General features: G+C 40.8%; 1 protein-coding gene across 1 annotated transcript; it reads right to left on the bottom strand.

Moving 5' to 3' along the window:
* Positions 1–6,950: 6,950 nt before the first annotated feature.
* On the bottom strand, positions 6,951–23,503 carry RBP3 (retinol binding protein 3). Its single transcript, XM_085324786.1, has 4 exons — positions 20,456–23,503; positions 12,604–12,794; positions 9,149–9,291; positions 6,951–7,279 (listed from the first exon to the last, which is right to left on the bottom strand). The coding sequence occupies exons 1-4, from the start codon at positions 23,501–23,503 to the stop codon at positions 6,951–6,953; spliced, it is 3,711 nt and encodes a 1,236-aa protein (XP_085180912.1).
* Positions 23,504–25,639: the final 2,136 nt, after the last annotated feature.

The raw sequence follows: 25,639 nt of genomic DNA on the forward strand, positions 1-25,639 counted from the left end.
GGGGGATATACTAAAGTAAGTAACCAGAGTGTTTGAGTTACTGTGTTACTGTTAGAATCTAGGCAGTTTATTTCCGGATGATAGGCTTTGTTCTGCTAACAACTACAAGAATATGTCCTTCAAAAAATGACAGAAACATATATGAATTGCACTGGATAAGACCATCTCATGTATCATCTGGTTTCTACCATCGAACATTTCCAGCTTTTTCTAAAGATGGTGCTGAGGTCTCTCTGTAGCCTGTTCACAGGAAATTTTTTTCTTTTGCTTCCTTTCGTTTATATTCTGTTAGTCTCAGAAGTAGATGAGCTTATATCACTCTGGGTAAAACAAAACAAAACAAAACAAAAAAAACCAACCCTGTCTATTGTTACTAGAACTCATCTAATTATCCTTTCATTACTTTTTAAATCCACTTAGGGACTTGCTATTGATAGCTCATGACAGTGATTTCTTCAAGGTGAGCATCTCTCTCTCTCATCTATGGTATTTTCTCAGGTTAGTTGCTGTTTTTGTGGCCTGCCTGTGAATCTCATTTGCTATTATTCCCTATCTGCTAGAGAATGATCAGAAACCACTCGATGCCCACCAGGGTATCCCATGGACCTGTATAGGACATTGCAATATGCTCCTTATTATTTTCCATCATGCTGATACAGTCCAGTGCATGCCTGCTGCACAGTGGACAGAAGTTTTCTGAGAGTTCCCATGATGATGTCAGGGTTGATAATGGCAGTATCAGGCAACAGGTAAACACATCTGAGTGACAAAAAAGCCCTACAGTGTTAGGCTGCCAGTTGGGATCAACATATTACATTCCTTGTCAGCTATTGGGAGATTTCTATAAATCAGGAGATTGTATTTTTTCCAGTACACTGCTGTTGAATATTAATATATGGCCATTTCCTGTTAGAATAACATCTAGCTTATTACAGGCCAAAGGCTTGCTGTTTCCTCCAGCTTTTCTTCCCAACAGAAAGTGGTAAAACTGTTACATTATGCCTTAGAGTTGAGTAGACTAAATTGAGACTGGAAGTTTGGTTCAATTGTAACACAGCTTTCTGAGGTCAGTGGTGGAAGCTCTTTCACCAAAGTCATTAAAAAACAAAGTGAACAAAAGCTTTGAAACATGTAGCACAGGGAACAAACTTGCATTGAGTGGGGGATGATGTGGTTTCCTCCTAATCTTTCCATCTCTATTTTCTGTCTAATAACATTTACTGTATAAGGAATTTATTTATGGCAAGGTTTTATGGGCCAAATTTAACTCCATTTGGTTTTATCTGGGTGCCAGCCAGTTTAATGTGAAGTCAGTGTCCATAAAGTGTAATGAAGAACCCCATGGTGTAACTGCATGCATATGTGGTTAGGGTTATATTTCCCATTAGTAGTTTAGGCCAGATTGTGATCTCACTTATTCCAGTGCAAATCCAGAATAATTCCATGTTATTACTCCTGATTAACATCCATGACTTTATGATCAGTCTGGCCCAGTATAAATAAGACTAAAGATTTTTGGTACCATTGCAGCAAAAGAAAAAAAGTTCTGTGCTTGTTAAAAGATGCCATGCTTTTTTTAAAGACTAGTACAGTCAGAAACTTTAGATTTCTTCTGGAAATAGGCATGACCAGCTGTGTAATGCTCCCCAATAATATGTAGAAACATTGCTTCAGTCTTACCCCAAGGCTTAATTTTCCGGTGTGCTACACCTGAGGTACCATTTAGGACAGAACAAAGCATTACCAAATCTGACTGGTTACATGTTTTCACTGGTTTGGTGTTGGTGTAAGTGATTTTGCTAAAGTATGGAAAATCAGCTAATGATGGAAGAAAAACAGCTACTGAATCTCAAAAACCTCTTCCAACAGCATGTTAGATCCACCACCTCAGAGCTCTCTCCAGTAATTCACATGTCTCTCTCTGCTCACTGGCTGAGATTTAAGCAAGGAGCAAGACTATTAGGAGGAATGGCTTTCCTTTATGTCAAGAAGCTGTTTCCTTTGGGGAAAAAATGAACTCTTACCCAGTTTCTTTGTGGGAATATCTTTGCCACAGCCACTTAGATACTTTGATGACAAGCACTGTGTAAATGCATGCTGTGCATAGAGAAGCAAGAGAACCAATTACGAAAAGTGACAGAACTGATTCAAATTCTAAAAATGAAGAGGAGAGGCTTTTATTCAGCTTTATTTCTGATACTGTCCACACCTCCTCCAGTTGCAGGGGCAGTACAGTTTGGTCCTAGCACATAAAGATTGCAGTTTTCCTCTTGCAACATAGAAATCACACAGCAGACAAATGTGTGCTGTACTGCCCTTGCCCATTTGCAAGTGGCCAATGGCATAAAGACTGAGTGAACAAATTGCTTCTTATACTCAAAACTAAAGTGGTCTGTGAACTAAGACGTGCTTGCACACACCACTGACCAACGTAACATTCTGTTGCCAGTTACACACACGTGTTGACATCAGAGCAAAATGGCGCAGGTGGCAGCAGAACCAGAACTTGACTCCTTAGGTGTAAAATGAGCTCTGTGTAGAGCCCTTTGTGCAGGCAAGGAGCATGTCTTTTACATGTCTTATGCTTAACCTGGTGTCTCATCTTAGCTGGGTTACATAAACTGGTGGGCTTATACAAAAATTTTGAAGATTTTATTTCTTTAAATCAAAGTGTTGGTATTAAAGCTGAGTGAACCAAGTATTGCACACGCAGAAGGAAGCCTAATGGGACAAAGAAAAACAAACTTCCTATAACTGAGTCATGCTGGAAGCATTTTTGCCCATGTCTAGAAGTCTGAACATTTAAATTGGTGCAAATGAAAGGAAATCCTCCTGGAGGAAAGGCACTCCAGTAGAGCAGGGGGGTCTTGAAGAAATGGAAGGACTTAGGAATGCATGAAGGACTGCATTCAGTCCCAGTGCAATACTGTGATTTTACTGCAGGAATCTTTTTTTTTTCTCAAAAAAAGAAAAAGAAAAAATAGGAATTAGGTTTTTTAAACAGGAAAAAGAGATAAAAGTCAGCTGACAGGTTCTTTTCCTGACTTTGCTAGCAATGACCTGTATTGTTTTGATCAATGCACCAAGTTTCTCATAATATCTGCTCTGTATCAGTTAAATGGGAGATAACACAATGCTGTGAAGCCTAGCTGTTCAGGCTGTGTTTTGGGGATGTGAGTTTACAGATACAGAAAATATGGAATGCCAGATTAGGATATTTATTCTCCCATTGACTCCTGAACTTTTTCTGGTAAAGATGTACCCCTCCATAGAAACTGCACTCAGATAAGTTGCTGAAGAGTATACAGGAACTTGCTTTTCTTGATCAGCTTTCACTAATTCCTGAAATGCAGTCTGTGGGCTCCCACAGGTCTATACATCACAGTTTGAAGATCACTGGGCAGCTTGTGCTGTGTGCTCAGGGAAGACTGCATTAGCCACAGTGTCCAGAGAGGAGGAATGCATCAGTTTGTAGCAACAAATGAATAAACTGGTTGCCATTTCTTGGTCAGAGTTTTATGAAATCCAAAAGGAGAAATATGATATTGCTAGGGGATCTGACACACCAACTTCTTTTTTCTTCCCTCTTTGAAAGGAATGTTGTTGGAATTAACCATGAGGAAGGTGTTTTAGGTAGAATAGCATGGAAATGTTGTAAGCTGCTCAGTCTCCATCTTTATCCAGAAAGTGTGGGACTGGCACAGCTCTGGAACTAGAATAGAAAAGGCTGGCAGTTTCAGCATGTTTCCTGATCGACAAAGGGCTGGAAGGGCACTTCAAAAATTCCTTAGTCTGTCCTCAAGTAAACTTCTGTTTATCTTGCTAATTTAAACCATGAACCATGGATTCTCCATATCTTTCATTCTAGAAAATCTAATTTTGTGATCTGTTCAAGTCTTTCACTGCAGTGTAATTTTCTATACAATTACTGTTTGTAGTTTGGTTGGTCTGTTGGTGATCTGGTGCTGTGGTCATGGTTTGGTTAAGTTTTTTTTATGAAGGGCTCTAGTTTGCTCGAGCTAACAGTTTCAGTGGTCACCAGATACATGAAAAATGCCTGGCAGAGCCAGACTAGTGGTACATACAGTTCAGGATCTACATCTTCCTTGACGCTCTAGGAAGAGGTGTAAGATCCAGGAAGAAAGAAGCTGTGGGAAAAAAATTCCTTCCTGACAACACAGAAGAGAGAACAACTTAAGCTCTGAAAGTGCAGATTTAGGTTCCATGGAAGCCTCTCAGTTACCTATCATAATTCCTGTTGTTCCAGAAATGTTTGGTCCTTCTGAATAGTACAGTCCTATTAACTCAAGTGCCACTCGCCTCAGTGAGTCCTGCAGGAAAAGTGTGTCAGTTCTGAATTTGTCTCCTTTCATCTTCACTGTATTATAACACTATAGAATAGGATATAGTTCATCTGTCCTGCTTGCTATCTTTACCTCTCTGAAATAAGAAAGCTGATCTTTTCAGTGTCTTTAAACAAGAGGTTTCCTGTGACACTAGTCTTCCGTAAGCAAAAAGTACAATCTAACACAGTTTACACCATGAGAAGGTTGTAAGCTCACTGAGACAGGAATAAATATGACACAGCAGTTAGTGAAGAGAGGTAAAAACATGTTTTTTAACACACTGGCCTTTGTTAAACCTGGTAGTTTCAATACAGATTAGCCAGTAGATAACCTGTGAAACTGTAAATAATATTTTGTTAATTAATAGAGTTTGTCAAGGTTGCACATTAACTTTCCAGTGAAATTGAATTTGGTGTTACTTCAGAGAACTAACTGCACTGTTGATTGCAAATGGACTTACCAGCAAATGCATCTGCTTTTATTTTTCCCAACTGGATTTCAATTTCTAAATATATTTATTATTTATAAGTACTTACTATTTTACTTAGGGGAAGAAATTATTTCCTATTTGTGCCCATATTGTATAGCTTTTGGTTCTTGAATGGATGGCTGAAGTTTTTAAATGCTGAGTTTAATGACTACTATTGTTTGTACATGACAGCACAACAGATTGTGTTTAGGAAAACAAAAGCAGTATATCTGAATCACTTAGATATTAAAGAGACTTTAAAAACAATAGAATATATATGTTAATGTTGTTTACTCATTCATTGACTACTCTAGTGTTCACCAGATTGAATATCTTTAATATTCTTCATTTATATATCACTTTACACAAAATTCTGCACAAGCTTTAATTCATTTAAATATTTTCCGCAACACTGAGAAATTCAACAACTGACTATTGCATAAAATCTGAATATGAAAATGATTCAGTCCAGGTTAGCGATCACACTAAGTGTAATTGAAAGGATAAACAAGTAGTAAAAAAGATGGAAAGTCTATTTGGTTGTTTAAATTATTTTGCCTTGAAAAAGATGCAGTCAGCTGTTTAAACATTTTTTTTTTAAAAAAGAAAAGATAATTACATACAAATGAGCAAGCGAAGAGCAATTTGTAAACACTACATACTCTTAACTAAATCTGAGAGGACCAGTTTCCTAACTTAGATGTCTTACAGCTGTTTTTTTAATAGAGATGGCAAATGCTGAGATCTAGTTTAGAGTTACATGTATTTCTCAGTGATTACAAATACAGATATACAGACATGCATTTCAAGAAAGAATGTTGTGCATTAATTAGGCCCATGTCAAAAACCCTATCAGTTGCCCTGGAATAGCCTGTTAATTAGTTTGTTATCAGAGAGCAAACGATACTTCTATTTTCTTCTTGTTTTGGGGACAGGGCATACAGCAATCTGTTTTTAAGGTTAACTAAAAACATATAATTCTTTTCACTAACCCCGCTGAACTGAGCACTGAGTGACAGAGTCAATGCACTGTCTTACTCCTGCCCATTCACCATTCCTCTCTCAGATGCTAGGGGAGAGGCAGAAATGCATCTAAGAAATACCAGAAGACTGGGCAAGCCTGGCAGATTTTGGTACACCTAAATGATGACATGAAAGAGACTTAAGTTCACTGTTCCAGTTTGTAAAACAATCTCCCAACTATTGTTAATTTTTTTTTCAGACATATAAAAGTGAATGTATACACTTTCCAAAGGAGGAGTGCCTTTTTTTATTTTTGCCTACATGCTTTGGGGTGGATCACACGTTCAGTATTGACAGCTGGGATTTTCTATGGGGCCTAAGGAAATCTACATATTTTGGAGCTTAATCTTAAAAAATAGACACTGCAACAACTAACATTACATCTGACCCCAAAAGAGGAATCCAGACACATCAGTGGATTACCTAAATCTCTCAACAGGGTCCAGAAAGATTGAGGTTCCTCAAATTAGGGGGTCAAAAATCCAAAGTCACCTAGAACTATGTACAGGGAGCCACTGATCATACAGACTGAAGATTCCGCTCCTCTCTAGAGTTTGTGTTTTGGGAAGTGCATTCCTTTCCCCTGATGACAAGCAGCTGCAAAGATCTGAGTGATGGCAGCAGTGTTTTTGCTTATCTTCCCCTAAGAACTAGGTTACTAGAAAACTTACACAAGAAATGAGGCTCCAGTGTAAAGCCTCCTCCAGTGGTTGAGAACTCAAATCCACTTCTTGCTGCTACCCAGAAGAGTGCCATTCCCAAGGCATGTGAGTTATTCCAGATAGCAGAAGGGCCTTACCACTTCTCCTGTTGGAGTTCAGCCCCTCTGCAGTAAACACCCATAGTTTATTGAGCCAGAGAGATAAAACAAGGAGGAACCCCAGTAGCCTGCTCGTCCCCTCACAGGCACAAGTACAAACACAAATACACAAACACACACACAATGTAAGATTTTTTAGATCTCTATTTTGCATTAATTATCTGAATCATGGGTAAATCCTGCTCTGACCTCCCAAACCCTTTATTTGTCCAGCTCCTGAATGCCTAAGTCCTTTGCGCTCCACTGAAAATGACAGCCTACCTTTTCTCTAGAAGCACATCCCCCCACTGGGCTATCTAGAGCTGTGCAGGTGAACGTTGAACATCTCCTTTGCTTTGATGAGTGCTTTTTCAGCTGCTATTTCCAGGTGAGGTGGCACCCCTTTCCCTTCCCAAGAAGCATTCTCTGCAGAGATGACTGATCTGGAGGTGGGGATGGCGATGTACAAATTGGTACCATCTACTTCATACGTCTGTGGGGAATGGCAGCCACCACTGGTCTGTTCCCCAATGATGAAAGCTCTGCCCAGTCTTTTCATTATGTACACAAACTCCTCTGCAGCCCCAGCTGTCACAGCACTGGTGAGGATTATTAGCCCTTTCTGAGAGCCATACCTCTCCCCTGCCAGAAAAGACAGAGTGCATCACAAAACACATCCATTTTCAGAGATCCATTTGCATAATGGAGCAAGAAAAGCCAAGATACAAAACATTTCATTCCCTATCTGCTATTAGCAATCACAGAAGTTTGAAATTTTGTTTCATACCTATGATAATATTCAAGTGTTATACATTTTACCCTAGCCCAGCTGCTATGTTGTGAACAAACCTGTCACCCTGTCTGCTGCTCATCTCATCAGTTTCTGGTTATGAGCTCCAGCAGCTGGGAAGCTAGCTCAGGCTTACTGCTGCTGACTTATGTGGCTTTGATTTTTACAGGACCTCCAGACTCCACTAGAGAAGTGAAATAGGCAGGTGAGGGAAGCAGCCTTTTCCACCGCTCCAGCAGGAATACCCAAAGCTCAGCTGGAGGTATCTTCCATTTCACCTTCATCCCTGTTCTAGGAACATGGCTGTCAGTGTGTGGCCTGTGAACAAAGCAGGCAGCCTTTTGTGAAATTATAATTGAAGAGGACTCCCGTAGGCTTATTAGTCTATTAATGGAAGCTGTTACATTGCCTTTGTCCCAAGCCCTTCAACAAATACCCCTTTATTATTGGTATTTGAGCTAAGTTATCTTAGTCTCTTACAAAAACCTGCTGACAGAAATAGGAGTTTTCTTGCACCTGATTTTTAATAGATCAGAACACACTGGATACTTTTCAAGAGCCAAAATCCTTTGAAAATGTGGCCAATGTGTCATAATAGGACCTGATCACTTGAAAACTAATTCTGAACTGCTTGAAAAAATCTGTTTCTTCAAGTTAACTTACCATATAATATCAAATTCTCAAACTAAACTGTTAGAGAGGTGCCAATGTCTTGGTAATTAATTTTCACGCCATCTTTGATCTTCTTACTTCACTGTAGATGTAATATCCATTAGAAGACCCTCTTCACAGTAGATACATATACCGTAGTACCAGATTCAGCTCCTCTGAAGTTAATAGGAATTTGCCTGTTCTCTTTGATGGGAATTGCAATGTGTCTATAGTAATGATACTCCCTTAGCAAAGCTCACCTCTAACTGCCTGGGAAAAGAGATGGACCCTGTAGGCTGCCCTAAAGGTTAACCACTTCAGGCTGCTCTAAATCAATAATTGCAGACACCATTGTAGCACCTCTTTCAGTACTGTCTTAGCTTTAAGTGGGAATAGAATTAAAGCCAGTGTCTAAGACTCCTTAGCACTGCAACTGCATTTTTTGAACGCTGAAGAGGTCTGCTTCTGAATGTTGCAGCATCTCTTCAATTTACACAGAGAGTGGGGTGGGGGGCGGGAGATAACACATTGCTGAATGCTCCGAACTCACTCAGATGTGCAAAGTTTATAGGGCTCCTCTTTTGTTCTTACATTATCTGGACAAATTGGGCTATTGTGGGTGTTTTCATCTACTGAAATAGTATATGATGGATCGCATGGACAAGAATCAGGGATTACATATAAAACTCCAAGTAAGTATGGGAAGAGTATCTTTGTTACTAGGAGTTTAAGCAGTACAGGAATAGTTTTTAATTTTGACAGTTTTTAAAATCAGCAAGTCATAATTGCTGTACACTGTAAACTGTATTCAGCTAAACTTCCGGGGCCAGTTTACAAACCACAGTGTCTAAAATATCCACTTCCTAGGAGCTGTAAACTGATATTTATATTTGGCACTAAGGGATACAACCAAGATGTGGATTTTTGTTTTTACATTCTCTGCATAGCTTGAGCTAATAGTGGCAAGTGCTTTCACCAAATCCGTAAAAGCATCTAATGGCTCACTCTGAAATGCACAAACAGGAACACCTGAAATTAAAAGCTATTCTTAAAAGAAACTGTGGTTTTACCTTTGAGCTGTGGCTGTGTCCATATTTCCTTAATTGAGTCACTGGGTCTGTTGTATACTTTGTCCAAGAGAATTCTCTGTCCTTCATCAAAGAAGTATGAGCACAGGATTGATATGGAAGTGGTAGAGCCTCCAATATTGTACCTTTTCAAAAATTAAAAAAAAATAGGAAACAAAATTTTGTGGCAGACAGTAAACCTGCCTTCTAAGTTTTGTTCCTTAACAACCACACTGAATGGGCTTATGGCTACGTTTGGATATATTTACAGAGGGCATTCTCATTTTGCAGCATTTGCACCTTTATCAGAGAAGCAAAATCCTATCTAAGAATCTGGAACTGGAATTGCCCACAACTGACTATGAACACGAAAATAAAACTGAATGCTTTTTTTTTTTTTTGACTCAGAAAAAAAGATCAGAAAGTAAACTCAGAATCTTAACCTACAGAGAAACATTAAGTTCTTGCAGTTCTACTTTTAGTAACCCATCCAGTTACTGACATAGCTAGAATGAGTGAATAGCTAAACCTTGGTATTTAAATGTAGATCTCTGTTTAAACAAAGTATGTCTGCAGAACTGACAAGCGTTCTTATTTCATGCTGCACACAATAAAAACAATTAGCGTGTGGCACCTTATAAGATCAGGCTATTTCTTTTTGTGCCTAAAGATTGTTTTAGTTGCTTCATTGAGGATAGTCATGATTGAAAATTTTGTTTGCAGTTTAATTTCATATCAGTCTCTGAAGAAGTCACTGAAGTGACCAAGCGTCATCAGAGAACCCCCTGCTATGAATATGCACAATGGAATACCAGATTATTTTTTATGTATGTCAGTTCTAACATAGAGCTCATACGGCACTGGAAGTGTTTGTACTTTGGTCGCTAGAAGGAGACAGCATAGCGCTCTCCTTCTGCAATTGATGTTAGGAGAGCCTGGCACAGATGAAGGCAAAAGTAGTTCTTTCACCTTCATGAAAGGATTTAAAGAATCCAGGAGAGGTCTCTGTCCCAAACAATGAAGCAACCTCTTTTTGCAGCATTTGGGAGCTGTGTATTGGATTCACACTGCGCCTGGCTAAAGCTGAAATAGGCTGCTTTAATGTGTCCTAGATAATGCTATGCTGCCACAAAGTCCTGCTGCCTGCACAACGCAAGAGGCAGCTGGACCTAGCAGAGCCCAGCTTGCTGCAGCTGCCATTGACATTGCCAAAATGTGTGGCAAGCAGCCAGCTTGGAAGCACTCAGCTGGAAGGCTGAGTGACTGCTTGGACAAAGAAGCTAGCTCAGAACAAAGTTAAAGGGTAGGGAGCTGTTGAACTATTGTCAGTGCACAAGCTGGGTCCTGCCTCCTCTGTCAGTGGCGTCAGACTGGGTAGTACGGAAGAGCACTGAAATTTACTGTTCCTACTGTAGTCACCCTCCTCTGGCAGGATAATTTTGACTGCCAGATGGAGCCAAGAACATGAAGTGTCCTGACATACTTTTTAAAAGGCAGGAGGTCAATAAGGAATATTTGTAGGACCCCATGCGCTCCCAGTCATAGTGCACACCAATCTAGGCTGCTGGCTGGGCAGTAAAAAGACAAAACTATGTAACCAGAGTGAAGTCAGGCAGCAAGATGACAAAGTGGCAGCTTGCCCTGCAGTACGTCTCACATGGTCTTGAGTCAATGAAGTTTACAATATTTTGAAGGGAAAAAAAAAGTCAAATATCTCCCTCATCTGTAAGCATCAGTTTAGAGACTTTAGATTATCAGACTTGCGGTCAAGAGACAAGGATGATGACAAAGATAAGAAACAAGACAACAGTAACAGAGTAATGCTGATGAGCTTTTCCTGGGAGTCTCTTGCATCTAAGGACACTGAAACTGCAGAATTTCTGTCAGGAGGAACAACTGTGCAGTTCTAAGAGTTTTAACTCAGGTCTTGGGGGCAAGTACTTCTTTCACTATAGACTTCTTGAGTGACAGTGCAGAAGCTGCTCAGCTTATCAGCCTCTGTTCTCCATGCAGTGATGGTTACAAATATGAAGCTCATGAGTGGCCCAGCTGTTCCAAGGATAGGAACTTGCAAGGTGAGAGGAATTAATGCACTATAATTAATCCTAATCAAAACTAAATTTATCAGCTTCCCCTCAAAATCCTGAGATTGTTTAGAGACAATTTCAAAAGGTAACATGTTTGGGATTCTTTTTCATATGACTTCAGAGACTGAGGTTTTTTCCATGCACCTCCACTTTGCTTTCTTAAAGGGTTGGAAATACATTAAAAATAATAATAATAATAAAAAAAAAAAAACAAAGCACCCAGGAGAAGAGCTATAATGAGGTCATTTGATTTGCTATTTTACTACCCATGGCCCTGGTGTGAGGTCTAACCTGGAAAGGATGGGAACAAGAAATAGAAAAGCCCCAGTTGAACTTCAAGTCTATTGGAAGGTGACAATGTCCTGGCTGAACCTGAATTCAGTCATGGGTGATTTGGGTAGCTGCTGCCTTACCTCATCTGTGCTTGCATGGTGAGCTTCCTCTATCCCCATTCATCACTGTGTTTACTTTTTCCTACACATGCTACAAATCCCAGATGAAAATTAAGATTACCAAATATTGTGAGCCCGACAATGGTAATGGACAGAAGGTTTTTTAGCATTAATACCTAGCTCTTACAAAGGCCTTATTTTCTTTAATCAATATTTGTTATGTTTTGGACTCACAGACATTAGTTCTGGACCAAAAAGAGAAAATGACTTTTATGTGAATACTGTATAGGAAATGTATACTTGTGACATTCATTTGTTTTGATAGCTGGCAACATAACAAACGCCATCTTCCGGCTCATAAGACTTTGGAGCACTGTTGACACACTGGAGAGTCTAGCAGAGTCCTAAGTTAGCAGTAGGCCTATGGTACTGTAGCTTGCTGCAACAGGGTCTAGGAGTGTTACAGTACCTTTGAGACAAAGGTACTTTTAAACCACTTTCGCACTCTGTGCACAAGGATCATTCTGTACAGGGCTGATACTACAACATAATCTAGCACCGCAGGTATGGCAGACTAGATGCTGTAACAGAGGACTACAGGTGATCCTGTTTTTTGACTAATCAATCACTTGACCAGTGCCTGTAGTAAAAGATGTAATTAAGCCATAGATCAATGCACATGCAGAGTTAGATTAGAAAGAAATTAGAAAAAGAAAACAGATGTGAGGTTCAAGATTCTGTTCTGCAATCTGTTACCTAGATTTACCTATTTAGTTCTAAACATCTCAAGTGATGGTACAGTTTCTCTTGGGATATGTTTCCACACTCTTACTGTTTTCCTTGGCTATTTTCCTTTTCTCATCTAATCTCAGCAATGTTAGCTTGTAAACAGGACAGCAAACCATGTAAAGCTAATTCACAGTTACAAATAAAATGCTATTTTGAAAGAACATTGGTTATTTGCCATTCAAGGGTTTACCTCAGGTCTATGATCAGCGCATCTGTGTGAACAATTTTCTTCCAAACATGCTCTATTAGTAGGTCGGACACCTGGGTTAGAAGTTCATAGTCTCCAAACATATCGAATCTTAGATAGCCAATGTTGTTTTCAAAGACATTTGTGTGGAATGAAAATTTAATCAGATCTTCAAATGCTTCTGGGGAAGGAATCTGAAAGAGTTTAGAAAAGCAGAATAAATCATTTGCTGGCACAGATAGCTTTGTACAAGATTTGAAAGGAATCACATGGATCAAGTTTATTCCAGGTGGGACATATGTTAAGAATGTGACAAAGTTTTAAGAGTATCATGTAATGATCACAAATTAAGATTTTTACATAATAAGACTTGGGTTAATATTAGCTGCTGCACTATGACACAGAATAGGAGCTAGTACAGGATGCATCAATAGCATGCCCAGAATTTGGGTCAGGCCTTTACTTTTGAGGGCTCAATACAGACAAAGACACACAGACACTTCACCATCATCCCAGGCCTACTTCCAACACCCACTTGTTTCTGTTAGCAGTTCTTTTTAAATAAGCCACTTGAGTTTTTTATAATCTCTTGATCAGTCTCAGCTGACAAACAGCTGCTGGTTACAGGTGAGACTGGCCCCAGCCCCATTAAAGAGCCAGTGCTTGTGGCTGGAGGAACCTTGCGTGTCAGGCATGTGCTAGCCATCCCATGAGCTAGCCATGTGTTACAGCTTTTGCATGGCAGCTACGTGCCTAGAATCTCACGTGCTCAGCTGTGATCAATTTCATCTTGTTTATCTGGATGTTATTAAACTGCAGACTTCTTTTTTGATCGTAACATGTAGCCAACTAATAAAGTTATCCCAGTAACCCCTATATGCATTGGAGACATAGTCTGCTCCTGTTGCCAGACTTAAGATGCTTTGCATGCATGTGTCTGAAACAGGAAGGTTCTCCTTCAGCGTAAAGATATTGGGATATATATTACATACACAATGTTATATATATGGAATGTATATATTTAGTAATTTGGCTTTCTCAATTCATGGTTGCCATGAAAATTTTATACCTGCATCTTAACCAGTTGCCTGCTGCCATAGCTCAGTCTCAGATCATCTACAGTCTTACAGGAAAGAGAGTAGAGAGTGAAGAGTAGAGCTGCCTGCTAAGTGCTCTCCCAACCTGCAACGCGCTGCACAACTTATGAGGCCTTTGGGCCTCCTATGGTTGTAGGGAAGTTAGGAAGCCTCTTGCCATACGTGTCGTGCCCTGGCCTGTGGTCTGCACTCCTGCGACAAACACGTCTGCCACTAAAGAAGGAGGATTTGCAAGCTTTATGAATCCCACTGTCCTTGACACAGCTCAGGCACATTATCTTTCCCTGGAGGAATATTAGCTACAAAATCACACTTCTGTTTGCCCTGCTCTTCTTTTTTCACTCCTAATTATGATATTTGCCATCATCATTTAGTGCCTTCTGCATGCCAAAATTTCAAAGACTGACTCAAAAGCCCTGTTTGCCACTAGTTAACATGATGGTGAGAGTGAACTCTAGTGAGTCCTTTTCTGTACCCTTCTTTCTCACTGCACCTTGTGAAAATAACCACTGCATCCGGTCTATAAACATATCAGTTCAACACTATCTAGTTCGTTATTTCCAATCCAGTTCCCAGTGACAGCAATGCTACTTGATCTCCCAGTGTACTTTGATTAACAAACCACAGTTTTGAAGAAAATATCCAGCTTGGATTGCATTGTTCTGACAGAGCTTATACGTAGTTCAGAAGTACTGGCCCCCTCAGGATAAAAAAACATCATTCATTGGTAATGTCTACAAATAAAATGTATGTGTTACTCTCAGCCATTTACCAATGATATTTTAACTGAATGTACAGATTTCTTATCTCCGTCTCCAAAAATAAATGCTATATGCATACCCACAAGCATGTTGATTAAGGATAATCCTTCTATGTATGTCTGATAATGTGTTTTTTTTCCCTACTTATTCTTTTACAGTGCTGAATCAAATTTTTGTTCATTGAGGACTTTGGTACTCGTTAGCAGTGTTGCTAACTCTTGCAAATTTGTTACAGGGCTCAGCCTGGCTAGTTTAAAATCTCAGCTCTTTTGGGGTAAAATGAATACATGAGGATCTCCAAAAAACTGTTCCCCACCTTCACAGCTGCAGGAGTAGTTATGAAAATACACCTACTTTAGGACCAGAAGTTAGATGAAAAGCACTCAGAATCTGATTTCTAATAAATAAATAAATAAATAAGAAGCCTTTTAAAGCAAAAAAGGGGAGGAGGCTGAGACTGACAGTAAAGAGTTACTGTAGCATACAACTGCAGGCTGTGACAGTGACACATTGGCCTTGTGCCACCTAAGGAGGTGAGTCTAGCTCCAGAGGCCAGCAGCATCCTTTCCTTTGGGAGGCAGGGCTCTGTTTGCAAGCCAAGGACAGCCTGTGACAGGATGCAGCTGAGAGTAAGATCATGCTGCTTAGTTAGGCAGTGTTTACATACAAATGACTTGATTGTTAAATATAAATCCTCAGGTGTCTTAGTAAGGAGAACACTATTAAGCAATGTGGCTAGACTAAGGGACCTCCAAGCTAACACCACTTAAGCCAAGGAAGAATTGCTGTTAGTTAACTGTATAGGATTTCCATCCCTTTTCTGCAGTCTCTTACCACATGTAAGTGGCCTAACTGGAACAGGTTATGTGACACAAAATAGGACCTATGACACTGCCCTGGGACTCATACCTGGGGTTTCATCACTCGCTCTGCACTGACACAGCCTCCAACCTTGGGCAAACCACTTTCCAGCTGTGCCTCTCTTTTCTCTCTTTCTCTCAACAGTTCTTTTGTCTGTTTAGATGGAAAGGGTCTTTTCGTAGTTAATTTTGGGCTAATCATCATAATACAACTCTGATCTTCATTGAAGTTGCAAGTGTTGTCAACCCTAAGCTGTCAAAAAATCACCAGTCAATACCTTTGTGCCATTGCAAATTCTGAGACTCATTTAAGAACAATAAGATCTCATTTTAAGGAGGTGTGGGTTGTTCCTCCTTTCTTTCTTAGAATAACATTCAGGTTCCATCCATACCCTCAGAGCCTAGAATGGAAGGGTCCATCCTAACTTATCTCCCTGTCTCAAGGCAGGAGCAACTATACCTATGCCGCTCCTGACAGCTAAATCTCACTTGCTCTTAAAACCTCCAGTGATTGATATTGCATGTTCCTCTCCAGGTAATCCAGTCCAGTCCATCACTATCCTTACTATTACAAAGATGTTCCTAACATTCAGCATAAACAGTCTAAGTTCACTACTTTCTACAGTTTCGGTGCATTACTTCTTGGCCTAACCACCATGGAGATGGGCACAGATTATTCTCTTCATATTTAAAACAGCTTCTATATTTGAAGACTGTTTTCATGTCTCCTCTCAGTTTTCTCTGGAATAAACAATTTATATCCTTTCAACTTTTTCAAGTGACTCTTTTTCAGTCTTCTCTTTACTCTTGTTCCTCTTTTCTGGATGCTTTCCAGCTGAGTCATATCTTTCCAGAAATGCAGTGCCCAAGACTGGACACAGTACACTCCAGATGAGGCTTCTTTAGTGCTGAGTAGAGCAGAAGACTTCACATGTCTTACTGATTACATTCCTGCTTATCTGCTCCAGTTTGATGATTATTTTTTACTGCAACAACTTGACACTGTTCAGCTTGTGAACACCAAAGCACCTATATACTTTTCTACAGGATTCTTCCTAAACAAGCTGTTCTCCTCCTTGTTGTGCAGGAAATTGCTCTCACTGTAAAATCTGCGCAAGAACCTTCCACGTGTTCTTGTTCAGCTTCAACCTCCTTTTTCAGGTTACCACTCCAGTTTTTCCAGAATTGTAGTTTTGAATCCTAATCCTGTCCTCCAGTGTACCAAGACGGCCAGGATGGGGTGTTACCATAAGCAAAAGCCAAAACCTTCTGCAATAGTGCTCTGGAACTGATTACAATGAGTTATTTAAGCTCTGAGTCCCCACTGAAGGAGCACAGGGCAGAGTGAGAAGCTATGCTTTCATGTTGCAGAGGGTGGCACTGCACAGCAGCATGTTGGCCTGCTCTGAAAATAGAAAGCTTTTAACATGCTCATTAAAAGCCAGAAAGCAAAAATGTAAAGCACCGTTATTTCTTAGCCAACACCCCTGGAAGATTATATTTTAAAGGAAAATCTGAAAATGTGATTCTTGGCTATATTTTCAGTTTCATCCAAAATACCTGTAAAATCCATAAAACTAATGGACACATCTACTGTAATAACAATGCAATAACAATAACAATGGCAAAAAGCGAGGAAAAACAGATATCTGATGGGATTACTGTAACCTGCAAAAGTAGCTGCATTGTGCTTGTGTATCAGAATTAGAAGATGAAATAAACTAGGAAAAAAACCAAAAGTGATTAACACATTAACATTTTCTTCTCTGTACCAAATACAAGAGCAAGTAAGAACTGCAAAAAGGAAAAGAGTCAATAAGAGTTCAGTCAAAGGTATTTTTTGGGCTAGCATAAACTTGTATGGTTCCACTGCCTCAGTGTGCTTATGCTGATACAAATCAGCAGTGAATGGGCCCACAATACCTTCTTTTCACCTGTCAGCAGTATATGTATCAATGAGATTTTTCTGCCTTGACACTTGGAAGCTGACTATTTTGATTTCAGTCATTAATGAAGAGACATAAGGAAACTACACCCATTCCTGGTGAAGTGCTAACTGTTGTCTCTGACAGCAAGGATACTGCTCTGGTGTGCATATATGTTGTTTATCTGGGAAATGGGAGATTTCAAACTCAAAATCATTTCTCTTTACAAAGGATCCCCTTTTTATCTTTTACTAGTGATGTGCAGTGCCACAAATAGAGACACTGTTTGTTATTTTCAGCTGCATGCCAAAACAGCAAGACAAAAATTCCCTTAGGTGTTAGGACTGCATTAAAAGTCGCTGGGCAGCACCAAGAGGCCTGAAGAGTCACTCAGGGATATTCTTGTCACTTGGAACTGACATATCCTATTTGCCAAAATCAGGCAACAGTTCTTCCATAGGTAATCTACCGTACTGTGATACACATTAGCACAAATGTTTAAGTATGGAAAGTGAAAGTATGACCAGAGGGGGGGAGAGGCAAGCAGAAGAATAAGAAGTAGGGATTAACTGGGCAACAGCAAGTTTACAAACTCTGCCTTTCAAAGAAAAGGCTATTTTCTGAACTACAAACAGCATATACAAGTTTAGCCTCTGGGAAGTCTGACTTTAGAAAGCAGCATTTATGCAGCAGAGAACTCCAGCTAGCATTGACCTTGCTCCTGTCATGAAGGAGACATATTCACTATCCTGTACAATGTTTCAGCAGCTATTCTACTGTAGTAGATGCAAAGGTCCACATGCATTTCACTTCTCTGTCGCCTATGTCCTATTCCATCCTTCTTGCAGTTATTTATCATCACTTTCATTTAATTGTGTTGGATCTGCTTCTCTGTCAAGGTCATTATCAAGCAAATCCCACTGTCAAGGGATGAGGTTGCAAGAGAAAAACTAGATCTAATCTGTTAATAAATGTGCATAAATGTGATGTAAACTAAAAGAGCCACTATGTCAAAGTGTCATTAAAAAAAAAAAAAAAAGAAAGAAAGAAAGAAAGAAGGATTTACAAATATAATTTGTGCCATCATGTAAATGTCACTGTAATCTTAAGACATTTGCTGTCTGGGACACTGACACTGGGGATTCCAGAAATGATCCACAGAAAGCATTCCTCTTGGCCCTGCAAAAGCAAGGCAGAAGCAATTATTCTGTCAGGGAAGCCAAGAGGAGACAGGTACACTGTGGAAAAAGGAGAGGAAATCAAGGTCCTCTTACTGTCCCTGGGCTCTGTGGGGCAGATGAATGTTCCTCTTTCTCCATCAAAACGAAAAGCCTTTATTTTAATTTCTTAGTTTATGCATCCACTTTCCCCTTAAAATGTCTTAACGGGACACCTCTTGTTTCTCTCACTCCTAGTTTCATCAAGCACTACGAGGGAATGCATATTTCTTCGGTAGCTACCCTAGGTTCATAACAAGATTCATGCTATTTATACACTATTTCCCCTCGATATTTCTTTTTTTTCTTCCAAATTTAATCTACACTCACATACTTTCCTTCTTAGAGATGTATTCCCCGGCCTCCTCCAATCATGTTACTTGACAGAGAAATGAGGTAAACAGAGGCATTAATTAGCATAATGGCATTTTCCCCACTAGCTCTATCAAGATCAGAATTTCATGTATGATGAGAAAAATAAGAATTTTGTCCTTCACATCCTGTTCTCAACATTTAAGGCTTAAGTCAAGTAAAAATAGTTAACAGAATCCATTAACTTCAGTGAAAATGGATGACTGATTTGCAGGATAGGGCCTATAGAGGAATTATAGTTCATCATTACCGATGCCTTGCTAATAATTTAGCAGGGGCCTCTGTCTAAAACCTCTTTTGGGTGAAGTTTTCTGTGCTCAACAAATGTAGGAGGGAAAGAGAGTGTTGGAATAGAAAAATCTTTTAATTAATTATTTCCCTTTAAGCATATTTTATGCTTATTTCCCTTTAAGCATATTTTATGCTTAGAGACAAGAATGGGGCCAGAGTCTCTAGGCTAAGAAACTTGAAAAAAATGCCCTCCCCTGGAAATGCTTAGACCTTGTCCTTGAACCTTAGCGTTGGAGATAATGCCACAAAGGTCATGTCCACTTTAAATCATGCATGCCAAAGACTTCAGAGAGGGGAAGCCCACAGATTTCCTCCCCCAGGAAACATTTAATAGTTACCTGACACTTGGTACAATCTGGTTCATTGCAAAGGCAAATTCATGCTCTTCAAAAAGTAATTTTATGAGTCCCTGGGGTAAGAAGTCTCTGATAGCCATGCTACAGCAGGAGCCAAAAAAGAGCTAACTCCATCCAAGGCAGGGATCATGTTATCCTAACTCTCCCTTTAATTTGAAGGTGGAATTTTAACAAGTGCTCCTGGGAGCCCCCTCCAGCACAACAACGGACAGGAAAGATTGCCAAGGCAGACCAGTGTATAAATAGCCAGTCTCAGAACAAAGCACAGACTGTTATGCAAACCACACAGCAAGGGCAGAAGCAGATTATTAAAAATCAGTTTCTCCCTGGGGGTCACCCAACTTCCACCCAGGTACTTCTTCCAGCCGGGAAACTGTCTGATGCTGACCAAGAGGCAGAATCAGAACAGTTTTCCATTGTCAGGACCAAAGCAGTTGCTTGTTATTCTAGTGTAATAGAATTAAAAGTTGGGCATGGCAATTTTATATATAAAAATCCATTTAAAAGTGTGTAGTTGTATTTTTTGTGAGTATATGTATTTAATCTGGATGAACCATTTTTTCTCAAATTATAAAGTCAGTAGCAGTAGTTTTCTGTATTTATTTCCTGAAAAGCCATAGTACTGAAAGAGAGAGGATTGCAGAGATGATGAAATATCTTCCCCGTAACAGTGAAACCCTGCGTCAGAATCTTTGCTTGTGGCAGATGGCTGCTAAGAGAGACTCACAGCCTGAAGTGCGCTGTCCCCAAAAAACATGCATCCACAGAGACCAGCTACAGCTACTAAAAACTACTACCCTGACTTGCCTAAGTATCCAATAGAGTTTAGTCTCCAAAATCCACTGGCTTCTATACTGAGTACAGGTAAATCATGGTGGTTTGATGATACGGGCCAGAAGTTTGGCAAGATACCTAACTCAGTGCTCCTATTCTAGCTGGCATCACATCACTGTACCTGGGTATGAGAGAACTGTACCTGTTTTGGCATGATCCCTGGGATGCTATCCTTGGCATGTTCAGGGATGTAGAGTATTTTCAGGTGCTCGTCATCAGAGAGAGCTCGCAAGTCAGCAGTCACCTTCCTAGCCAGCTCCTCTTCCGAGTTAATTCTTTTATAATTGTCTTTATTGATAAGCTTGGCAAGCGTGGATGCTATAACAGTCCCAATGTCCACAAAAGCATAATTGTCTGCTACAAGCTTCCCCACAGTTTGCAACATCTGTGGTACCTGGGCACGCAGGTAGGCAATATGCTGAGCTACAGCCATGGCTTCACCGGCCTGGACAGTGATGTGTGGCTCCACCCCAGACACACTCCACACTTTGCCAGTGACTGGGCTGAGTACCACTTGGCTGGGGATGGAGGCATACAGGGAGCTGTTGCCAACACGGTAAATGCCCACTGAGAGGGAACCACCCACTGTGGGCTCACCAATAATTGTAGCCCGGTGTAGATCTTTCATAGAGCGAGTGAAAGCTTCAGCTGCTGAGCCACTCATGTGGCTTATAAGGATGTAGATGTCCTTGAGTGAGCCATATCTTTTGCCAGAGACCTGGGGGAGAGTCCACACCTCTGTGCTGCGCGAGGTACTGCGATCAAAAACAGTGTAGAGATGTTGCCGAGGCTCAGGCTCAAAGAAGTAGGAACAAAAGATTGGAATGGCAGTGGAGTAGCCACCTGTGTTGTACCTCATGTCAATGATCATGGCATCTGTGTCCACCAGCTTGTTCCATACCATCTGCACCAGCTGGGGTCCAATGGCCTTCACTGTTTCTGCTTCAGCCATCATATCAAAACGAAGGTAGCCCAGGTTGCCTGGTAATACATCTATTTTGAAGAGAGCCTCAATGAGATAGCCCAGCTCCTCAGGGCTGGGAATCAGATTGGGGAGCTGTTCTTCTGGGGTTGGTTCCGCATGGCTGTGGAAGATGTGAAGCCGATGGTCCCCTGAGGCCTCCTGCAAGTCACTGGTAAGCTGGGAAGCCAATGTCTCAAAATCTACAGCCGATCGATAACCTCCATGGGCCTGTTTAGTGCTGAGCATAACACTTGCCTTCCCAGCCACTTCTGGGATGGCATAATGAGCCTCTAGGAGTTGCCCAGTAGCCTCCACAAGTATCCCCATATTCCTGTGGAAAGTCAGCACCTCTTCAGCCTTCTGCAGTGCATCCTCAGCCAAAACTATGGCATCAGGCACAACTCCTCCACCCATCCAGCTTTCCCCATGGTTGTCAATGAAGGTGATGACAGGCACTGTGATGGTCAGGCCGTGAGTTATTCCCTGCTCAGGCTGCAGCAGAGGGAAGGTGCGGGTGTGTGACAGGCTGCCTGCTGTGATCTCACCTATTAGTGTAGCACGGCCCAGGGACTGCATGAGATAAGCAAACTCCTCAGCAGCTGTAGCAGTGTGGCGGCTGGTAAGCAAGTAGATGCCACGCTGAGCCCCATAGGGCTGGCCCAGAAGTTCTGCCTGGCTGTTGTGCTCCTGTGTGTGGTTGGTGCACCTGTCATAGGTTGTGAAGAGATGGACAGGGCCAGCAGCAGGATCTTGAAAATAGGACAGTAGCAGAGGCACAGCAGAGGAGGATGGGCCCCCGGGATTGTAGCGCAGGTCCATGATCAGGTTTTCTGTATTTTGGAGGGGCTCCCAAACTTTGTGTACAATGTAGGGTCCCAACTTAGCCAGCACAGAAGCATCAGCAAACTCATCAAAGCGCATGTAGCCCACATTTCCTGCCAACACTGACACCTTGAAGACAGTATCCACCAAGGCATGCAGAAACTGCTCATTGTCAGGCAGGTTGGCTGCTGCTGCAACTGGCTTCTCAGCAGGGGGACTAACAGCTTCACCTGGCATCATGACTCGAACCAACAGGCGAGGATCCTCAGATAAGGTCTGCATCTCAGTGTTAAGCTTGGTGGCCAGGTCCTCTGCTGACTGCACAGAAGAGAAGTCAAAGGTAGTGAGATGCTGTAGCAGCACTGGCACCCTCTCCACTAAACTGTAATTGTCCTTTAGTATGCCTGTGAGTTTGCTTAGGGTGCCAGGCACCGCTCTGCGTACTGCCAGGATGTCTAGGGATTTTTGCAAGGCTTGGTCTGCCTCAGTAGCCACACAAGGCATCACCCCACTTACTTCCCAGCTCTGCCCACCTCCAGTCAGAGGGCTCACAGATCGTGACACTGGAACCATTAGGTAGAAATTAGAGGGGCCGATACGCAACTTCTTGATGTCCAGTGAGCCCCCAGCTGTTTTTTCTCCAACAGTGAAAGCTCTGTGCATGTGCTTGAGGATATAAGCCACGTCTTCAGCCACTCCTGTGGTGTGGCGGCTGATCAAAACAATGACATCCTTGTCCTTGCTGTACCTCTCTCCCAATACTTTTGGCAGCGTCCATATCTCTGTGGTGGTGTTGGAAGGACGATTATATACAGTCTCAATATGTAGCACCTTGTCTGCTTCATGCAAATATGAGATGATAAAGGGGAGGCCAGAGATCTGTCCTCCAGTGCTGTGACGAAGATCTATGACCAATGCAGAGGTGTCTATCAGTGTCTTCCAGACCTTGTCCACCAGAAAAGCACCCACCTTCTGCACAACTTCTTGGCCTATGATATAATCAATCCTCAGGTAGCCAACGTTGCCCTCCAGTTTGTCATACATGACCACATGCTCAATAAGACTCAGAAGTTGTTCACGAGTGGGAGAATCCTCAGCATCTTGTTTGGGAGCTGCATGAGGTGATGGCTCATAGGAGATCACCAGCCTTGGGTCATTCAGAGCACCCTGCACTCCAGCTGTCAAGACGCTGGCCAGTCTTTTGGGATCTGAGATGTCCAGAATCTCTCCACTCTTAATGGCTTGTTCAATAGCTTCTTGCATTCCCACTAGGTTTTCAGGATAGCAGTAGTTATCCAGAAGGACTTTAGCCATATCCAGCACTAGAGTTGGCTGAAAGATTTCCTCAGCAGATATGCTGCACACAATCAGGGCTGAAAACAGGAGGAAATGCATCCTGATCATTTTGTATCTCTATGGAATAGAAAATAAATTGTACATAGAAAAGAAGTCAGAATTCCTTATTGATCAAGATGAACATAGCTCTCCGCTGACCCTCTCTGTTTGTGAATCACACTGAAATCCCAGCGCTGAATCCAGGTGCACTGAAGAGATAAAAATCTTTTATCTGCATTAAACCTTTAATCTCATTAAAATGGAGTGCATCAGCCAAAGTGCACCAATCAATGAAGTTCAGCTTCATGTCACTTTACAAACCTCTTATGTAACAGTAATAAACTTCAGTTATCAATGAGATATTTTCTGGCAGTAAATTGTTTTCAAAAGGTACCTCATTGCCTGTTATAAACTGGTCCTGGCTTATCCTGACAGTGGATTGCTTAAATGCAATATTGTTTGATTTTACCAAAATTAGAATGGCAATTATTCAGTCTTTTACATCATTTATGAAAAGCTGATAGCAGGAGATACTTCTGTGACTTAGTTGTATCAATTTTTAATGATTTTTCAAATGTTGTTTACAATACAATATCTTTGGTGTATTTTAGTCTGTGGACTGCAAAGGGTTGTTCTTACATTCTATAACTAAGTGCTTCAAACAAGAAACTCCAGACATTTGGAACAGCTCATAAAATCCAAGGTAATGACAGCCTGTTAATTTCTATGCTGAGAATTGCCAGCATTTTAAACAGGACTTTGAAATCCATTTGCCTCAACATAATACACCTAAATCTGAGGTGACTTTAATCTTCATAATTTGCACTCAGTTAGGATTTACTTGTAATACCATTGAGTAACATATGGTCATGTCTGATGACAGCTCGCAGCCAATAGACTTTAGGCTCAATATCCCAAAATAGAACGTGGGGGGTGAGGGAGGGGTGTTCTTCTGCCCACAATATATTTGAGACTCTATTGTATTATGAGTTTGAAAGAGGATCAGTAAATGTGGGATGCAGCTGCAGGCTGTACCCATATGAATTGTCAACATTCAGCACGCCAGTATGATATGTCAAAGCCATACAAGATCAGATTCTGGCTTTAAATTTGAAATGAGTTGCTCCCTTGGTCATTTTGCTTGCTAGAGGTAGCTGCAAGAATGGATTGAGGAATCAGGGAAGAGCATGCTTTTATATTGCTTTCACTTGTTTCTAAATATGAATATAGGTGGAAGGAAGAGTCTAAAGATGGTCTAACCTGGCTAGGCACATTCCATTGGTATCAGTGGAGTGAGGCCTGAAATACAAGTAAGCTGCTCACATGAGCAAAGTTTAGTGCAGTTCTCTCTCTGGGTCTTTCAGCAGTAGCAGTAAAGGAGTTTCAAGAAGTGCCTTCCTTTAACATGCCTATATAAAAGTAGCCTAATACAGATGCTATTCCATCCCATGGTTAATTCGTATCTATGTATACGTAAATGCACAAAAGATGTAAAATTAAACATATCCACACGATTTTTTTTTTTTACCTAGAAAATCTCGATCACTATATAAGCTTTCTGGGGAGAAAACTATTTGAAGCTTAATTTTTGGTTTTCAAAACAATAAATTGTAGCTGAACAAACTAAATAAAGACGCATCATGTAGATGTTCTTAAGACCATAAATCAGATAGAGAAGTTATATAGAGAACAATTATTCAACAATTTTTCCAATACAGTTACTGAAGGAACTCAATGAAATTATTAGACAGCAGGTTCAAAAAAAGCGGGGAAGCATTTTTTCATACAATGCATAATTAATTTCTTAAACTTACTGCTACAGCATTTGTAGATACCAAAAGTATATGGGCTAAAAAATTGTTTGGACAAATTCATGGAGGATAGATTAATTTATAGCTTCAGTCTAGATGCAGTCTCAGGCTTAGGGAATTCCTAAATGGATGGCGGCCAGAAGCTGGAATGTTAAGCTACAGAAAGGACCAGATTACACTTAGGCTTTTACTCTTCTCCTCAGCATCCCTGCTGGTTACTGTCAGAGATAAGAGTCCGTTCTAGAGAGAACCTAACCCATGTTCTGATCTACAACATTTCTTACATTTCATGAACAATTTTTGCTTTCATTTTTTTTTGTTAAGTTACCTATCATATTCTGCAGTAAGTGAACTCACTGACCCTTGGCATGTGCTTAGAAATTAAGCAATATTC

The sequence above is a fragment of the Rhea americana genome, unplaced genomic scaffold (genome assembly GCF_003343005.1).
Source record: "Rhea americana isolate MKP2758 unplaced genomic scaffold, rheAme1 scaffold_93, whole genome shotgun sequence".
Lineage (NCBI taxonomy): Eukaryota > Metazoa > Chordata > Aves > Rheiformes > Rheidae > Rhea > Rhea americana.

Bases quoted from the DNA above. Each gene is read 5' to 3' on its own strand.
- RBP3 (XM_085324786.1), bottom strand. From the start codon at position 23,503: ATGATCAGGATGCATTTCCTCCTGTTTTCAGCCCTGATTGTGTGCAGC. The intron at 9,292-12,603 runs GTAAACCCTTGA...ATTTTTGAAAAG, and splicing joins GCGCTGATCATAGACCTGAG to GTACAATATTGGAGGCTCTA. The intron at 7,280-9,148 runs GTAAAACCACAG...CTTTTCTGGCAG, and splicing joins GACACAGCCACAGCTCAAAG to GGGAGAGGTATGGCTCTCAG.